This window comes from Acyrthosiphon pisum, chromosome X (genome assembly GCF_005508785.2).
Source record: "Acyrthosiphon pisum isolate AL4f chromosome X, pea_aphid_22Mar2018_4r6ur, whole genome shotgun sequence".
In the NCBI taxonomy this organism is placed as follows: Eukaryota; Metazoa; Arthropoda; class Insecta; order Hemiptera; family Aphididae; genus Acyrthosiphon; species Acyrthosiphon pisum.
Genome location: NC_042493.1, coordinates 99,357,882 through 99,365,251, shown reverse-complemented (window position 1 = coordinate 99,365,251; position 7,370 = coordinate 99,357,882). Strand labels below are relative to the sequence as shown.

The window sequence follows — 7,370 nt, the reverse complement described above, 5'->3', positions numbered from 1 at the left end:
ATATTGATATATCGAACCATTGTCGTTTTTGCGCAACCCTATTTATAAAACAATAATGCAGCCAATAGATAAAGATCTCATATTATTTATTCAAATGTAATTTAATTTTTTACCTTGATTCATAAAACATATTTACTGAAATGCTTGATTTTCGATGAACTATCAAAATGTGCACTAAAACTTTGAGAATTTGATCACAGATGTTGTGAGGTGTATTTTGTACTTACTAATAATGTACGATAAAGTTAACCAGAAAAAATATGCAGATGCATGAAAGTCGATGCTCCATTAATAATGCTGCAGAGACTAACAATAATATTTATAAACTAAATATTATGATCGTTGTGTTTTTTGTATGTACGTCGAACTTTCATATCTACTTAAAAAAAAGTCGAACAATGTGAATGTGGTGAATGAATAATCAGCCTCAATGAGCGTGGCCCGGCACCCGGGGGTGGTGGCGATGGCTTTCCACATCATATTTTAGTTTAAATTTAAAGTACAGTTTACTGCAGTGGTTTACAAATCTAGAACAATAATTATTACGGTGTTTCCGAATTTGTGCGAAATTCGTAATATTATTTAGGTTGAATTGCGTACGTGATTTTTTTCTCGACGAAGCTGAGTTGCGCACACTATAAGAGTAACATATTATTATATAACATTTAATACTGAACACAGAACAGCCATAAATAATTTTTAATTATTAATAATTTTCGGATTTGAAGGCAAATTTAAAGGCAATTTAACGTTTATAAAAGTACTCATACTACCTGATTACCTATCTATAGATTAAAGTATGTTAATAATACGTATATACTTATTATAGATTCGAAATCGTTCGTCAGTCCACCCAATTACATCATGTACAAATATATTTGAAGTCCAAACCGTCAACGTTTTACTGAAGACAATTTATCTAAGTACATGATAGTGATTTTTTTTTAATATACACAAGATAAATGTACAATATACAAACTATTAATTTTTTAGTAAATTTTTTTGTAATTGCTTTTTTGTATAAATTAAATGCTTTTTTTGACATTTTAAATGCTTAATTTACTGATTATATTGCCTTTAAATCCGAACCCTAATTATTAAAAAAGGTGGGTAAGTGGATGTCGATCTGCTATACAGTTAGTTACAAGTGGGTCACTGTATAATGGACGGTATTAAATTTAAATTCAATCATATAATATCAATATGGATACGAAAAACGATTCTGAGTGGTGACGATTTGTCAGTGGCGTGTTTACAGGGTAGGGTTTACAGGGTTTGACTACTTTTTTTTTCACAACTCCCGGCTTAAATTATATATACATAATGTATATCTTAAACCGTGGACATGATCAATGTTTATAGATAATATTGCCATTGGTCAATCATATCAAAATTATTATCACATATTTTGTTATCAATATGAGAACTCAAGATAAATTCAATACATTTTTTGATGAAACTTTAGTGGCTGCTAAAACATCAAATTTCATAAATATAACTGATTTAAATAAAAGCAGAAAATTGAATATACTTTTAAAATTTAGTGATAGTTATGTCTTAGTCAATATTAATCATAGGAAAAATGAAACACAAGTTAAAAGTACCTACTAATAATACACACAATAATGATGCATTAAGAAAGCAACATTTTGAGATTATTGACCAAATTCCTAGTGAATTAGCTAATAGATTTGAAAAAAATAATGATTTCCTTACAGCTATTGATGCGTGTGATCCGAATTTAACTAACTTTATGGATGTAACAAAACTACACTATTTAGGTGAGTTATATGGAGAAAACTCCACTACAATTGAACAAATTATATCACAGGCAAAACTGATCAAAACCATGTTGAACAAAGCAGTTGACATTTTTGAAGTCCACAAAGAACTTACAAGTTTAGAACCAGCTTTTAATGAAATAAAAAAAAAATAATAACCAAAATTCTGGTCATTCCTGTATCAAGTGCAGCAGCCGAAAGAAGCTTTTCAGCTATGGGCTGAATTAAAACATATTTGAGGTCAACAATGACCACTGAGCGCCTTCATAATACAGCAATATTGTCAATTGAAAGAGAATTGAGTAGTCCATTAATAAATGATCCTAATCCTGTGATTGATGAGTTTCCTAAAACAAAAAAAAGACGAATTTCCTTTACTCTGTAAATTTATATTTAATTATATATTCATTCCATAAATTTGCTAATTTTTTAAGTTATTTTCTTTAAAAAGTCTACAAAGAATAAAGACTGTTAAATTTCTTATTATGTTATACCTACCACTTACCTAGTACATAATATTTAGTTAATATTGTTGAAAAAAATTGCTCTACTCTGTAAATTAATAATAATTTGTTTATTTATTTTATATTTTTTAAGTTGTATTTCTCTAAAATGTTTATAAAGAATGAAGACTGTTAAATTTCCTATTATGTTATACCTAGGTACCATTTACCTAGTACATATTTAATCAATATTGTTAAAAATGATTTACTTTTTAAGTGCCTATTATTAAATAAAAAAATAAACCAAAATACAGCAAGTATAAAGGTCGAAATTGAAAACCTAAAAATGTACTACCCATAATGCTACTTTTTTATAGGCAAAATCTTTTCGGTTTAGAGTAAACAAATTATACAACTAAATGGGCCTACCCAATTATTTTGTGCTGGACACGCCACTGCGATTTGTCAGTGTGGATATTTTATATTATATTTAAATTATTATTATTTATTATTAATACGGTAACCGGTAAGTTGAATTGATATTATAACTAAATAACTAAAATCGTTATTCTTAGTTATTTATTACGTAATTGTCTCCAAAATTTAACATAAAAACAAAAAAAACTGGGTTTTCATATTTTTGAAATTTTTTGGGTACAGAATAACCTATTTACGTGGAACCTTATTGTAAATGTTCAATATTTGGTTATAAAAGTTGAACATTTCATAAATTATTTGGACTGAAACCAAACCTAAAGGAACTTTTAGGTACATTTAGGTTCAAAAATAAAATAATTGTATTTATCATAATTTAAAGGTACCTATTACTGTTTTGTGTATAATCTAAATCGATTAGTATCTAGATAATCAGGCCCTTAGGTTATCTACGGTACCTACACTTTTTAATTGTTTAGATTTGCATAATTCAATAAGTTCTGGTTTCTTTTGTATATAAATATCGGTTAATTTAGTATTTTTTTTTCCCAAAGCTATAAGGTGTTCGTCATTCATATCTAGGGCAGAGAAGTTATAGGAGGTAAAATTGGAAAAATATGCACATAAAAAATTGAAAATATGCATTCAAATTCATTAAATATGCAAGATAATATGCACAAAAAAAAATTGAATTATATTATTATAGTTAAATAAAAAAATTAGATATAAAAATCATTGTATTGCATAATTAATTTTGTTTTAAATATTTTCTACGTCGAATGATCGCCGATTGTTAGTATGGTTTTCTTCAATCTCGAATTTTGGATTTATCCTTAAAATAAATATTAAATATATTAGTACAAAAATAGTTTTAAGAACATTTTTCTCTCACCTGATAAATTATTGCATTGCACAACTAATGTTTTTTTAATATTTTTCACGTCGAATGATCGCCGATTGTCGGCCAGTATGGTTTTATACCGAGAAAAACTTCTTTCGACGTCTGTTGATGTTACTGGTGCATATTAAATATGCAATTTTATAAAATTTTATACATTTTATAAAATGTTAAATCATTTCCCGTTAGGTCTTCTGGTAAACCATCCATCGATGAACTTTCTCCATTCAACATTTTTAAAATTTTTAATATTATTGCAAACCCAGAGTTTTTTTCTAAAACTAGAATAGTTTCTATTATAGTACAGAGGTGGGCAACTGGCGGCCCGCATCCGGCCCGAGAACCTTTTTTATCTTACTATAGAATGACGGTTTAGAATTTTTTTGCTCTCTATATGGCCCGCTAGGTTTTAATTTTCTAAGTTTTTATTAAATCTTTAAAATATGCAAAAATATGCAAAAAAAAATTTTAGATTTCAACTAGGGGGCCTATGATTTATATTTATATCTTGATTTGCTATAAAATAGAGGCCCAGAATAAAACATGCAAATCCTATAACTTTTCTGCCTTATTCATATCATAATAAAATGTACTTAAATTAATTTATGCTTAACATTAAATAATTAATTTTTGAATAGTTTAAAACTTAAGGTAAAATATTTTTGCGGTTATTTAAATTGATATAAAAATTTCGAAAATTATTAAACTAAAATCCTATTTAAATTGTTTTATTATATTTTTTTTTTTTTTAAACTTTTCTACAATCCTAACATTAAAATATAAGTTTATTACAAAACGTTGCTCACCTTGGTGTATATATGTAGACGCACGGTAAGCAAAATAACCAATAATCACGCGGTACAAACGTTGTCTTGTCGTAAGACAAAAATCGAACGCGTATGTGTTACTCACTCGTATACACACGCACAAAATTGCGTTCTGGGTTTTTACTGCACCCAAAACACACAAAAAGTATTATTTTATTTTAACAGGTAAAAAATAACCACTAAACTTGTTCCGGATTTTACTACCCGAAACATACACAATTGTTGTTCTTCACTTGTACAAAAAGTTGAGCCAAGGGAATCTCTCCCAGACCACACGAAAAACTGTCGTATTTCTCGTACGAAAACACTTCAAAAAAATTAAACGTGCTAAGGTTGAGGTACCAGGGCACACGCACACAAAACAAAAAAAAAAATGTCTCCGACCGTGAATAAGAACCCCGTTGGGCGCCACTTTGTAGTATCACCCGTATTGGATAATACGCGATGAACCAACTATATGCCTCCGTACACTCTAAGCTAATGACTATCTCTAGAATAAATTCAGATTAATGCTCTGTTAGCTTTTGAGGTACGATGGTACGCGTTTTGTCGATCTTACGTCCGTTCCCTAATTTGGAATGACTATTAGGACGCCACAACCAGAGAACTGTTCAGTTCGCAATAAACCTCATTGACTATAGGTGTGTGGGTCTGAGCACTGTTCTAATATTCAAAGGTGAGGACAAAGAAGACTTAGAAATAAAATTCAACTCTGGTTTTAACGGTCGGAAACACTTTTATTGAATTTTAAAACAAACATAAATTAAACACTTCGCGAATTCAGACCGCCGTAGCCCGTTCTCACCGACTCACTCAGTGACAACGGGGACCCCCGTCCTTTCGCGTACGGCGGTGTTATATAGTAAAATAGTTTTTGCTGCCTCAGCACATCTTGCTTCATTGACCTATATTAATATCTAAATTGCTACGTTGATTTTTACATGTAATATGTTTACATTAAATAATATTACAGCGACGACTGTCTACAATATACGACAATAATTAAACCCACATTCTGGATATTAAAATTATTATACTTTTCGATACCGAAATTATCTGGATTTTTTTTATCAAAGAAAACCGAACCGAACAGGAACCGTTATTTTATTTTTGGAAACCGCCGGTACTGAGACCAATACAGATAAATTCAAAAGGTTCACACTTCTGCGGTGAAGGTAAAATTATTTTGTCTAGGTGGTAAAATTGTGTTAGCTTCATTTTGCCACAACTGCTACGCCACTCAGGGCCGTCCTTAGGGCAAGCCGAGCGGGGCCCACGCCCTGGGCCCCTCGCATTCCCCAGTTGGACAGGCCCAGCTTTTGTAGATACAATAAAAAAATCAAGGTAATGAGAAAAAAAATTATCATTTATATATTTTTATTCCTTCAATTGTTGTAAATCTTACTACCTATACATTATAATATAATGTAGAATAGACGTATTATAGTGTCACAGAATATAATAATTTATACAATTACCTATTGAACTATACCAATAAGGGCCGTTCTTGCAATGTCCAGACGTCCGGTTAAATAGTTGACCGACAGAATTCTGCCAGTAATAAAATCGAGAATCCCGTAAAAATACCAAAATAAAAAAACAAACTTAATAAAACCAAAGTGATAATAATAATAGAATCAGAGAATTAGCATAATCACAAAATAATAAATATAATAATATACAATCTATTTGCTGTGTTATTAATATTATAAAAATTGTTTATAAATTAACTATACATTCAAATATTATACAATTAATTATATTATATTTATTTTATCCAATTACAAAGCTGGGCAAGTTAGTCACTTTTTTCAACTAGATAAAGTTAAGTTACTTTAATAGTTTAATATAAAAAATAACTAAAGTCTAAGTTAGAATAAAGGCAACTTTCTGAAATTTACCAAATTGCTAATTTAGTTAGATAGAAGTTAGAAGTTAGTTTTTTTTTAGTTTAAAATATAAATTTAAAAAACCATTTTTTCAAATGTAGTACATGATAATATAAATGAATTACTAAGTAGGTGAAATAGGTGGGTAACTAACTTGAATTATTGGTGATGAATGAAAATTAAATTAAACAACTGTCGACTAATAATTTGATCAAATGTATCAAATGGTAGACAACCTTAATTTCTTGGAATATCAATCATTACAATACAACAAAATAAGAAATTGAAATATTCAATAAATTAAAAATAAACTTCAAAAATAACTAGTTACTTATTATTTTTAATGTGTCAGATTAGCAGGGCTTGAAACCGATTGAAATAATTTCGGTTTCGGTTTCGGTTTTGAATACCGGTTTCTAAATTTTACGATTTCGGTTTTAACTTAGCAATACCGGTATTAAGAAATTTCGGTTTCGGTTTCGGTTTTCAATATCGGTTTCTAAAATTTTCGGTTTCGGTTTCGGTTTTGAATACCGGTTTCTAAATTTTTCGGTTTTGTTTTAATTTTTCAATACCGGCATTAAAAATGTAATTTCGATTTTGTATACCGGTTTTTACATTTTTAAAAACGGATTTCCAAGCAGACTTGAAATTATAATTGAATGGTTTTATTATACTTAATTACTTGATAAGATATTTGAATGTGTGATACAAATAAGAGAAATGTTTTAATAGGAGTGATTTTTTTAATTTGATTCTACAAATTACAAGCTATAAGGAACCTAGAAGTTAGATTAAAATTAGAACAGTTTAAACTTTAAAAATAATATGTAGTACATTCATCACTAGACTATCTTTCTTTTGATGCAAATTTCTTCCTTGTTCAAATTTTTTCTTTTGTAGCATTTTATTAATAACAATGAAATAATACTTAATTGTCTTATAAACAAAGTAAATATTTACCTGTAATAAAAAAGGACAATGCATTCACTATTAAGTATTTTCACATTTGAAATTTTTTTTTTGTGTAATTAGCACAAATTTATGATCATTGAAAATTATAAAATTATAAACATACACAGAAAAAATTATGCTCC

At 28.7% G+C, this 7,370-nt stretch overlaps 1 protein-coding gene across 1 annotated transcript in view; it reads right to left on the bottom strand.

Moving 5' to 3' along the window:
* Positions 1–2,045: 2,045 nt before the first annotated feature.
* The window catches only part of LOC100571514 (kelch-like protein 2), an 18,800-nt gene continuing 13,475 nt past the window's right edge, over positions 2,046–7,370 (bottom strand). The window contains exon 7 of the mRNA XM_029485341.1: positions 2,046–2,128. Coding sequence (XP_029341201.1) covers positions 2,046–2,128 — 83 coding nt within the window. The remainder of the gene's footprint in view (positions 2,129–7,370) is intronic.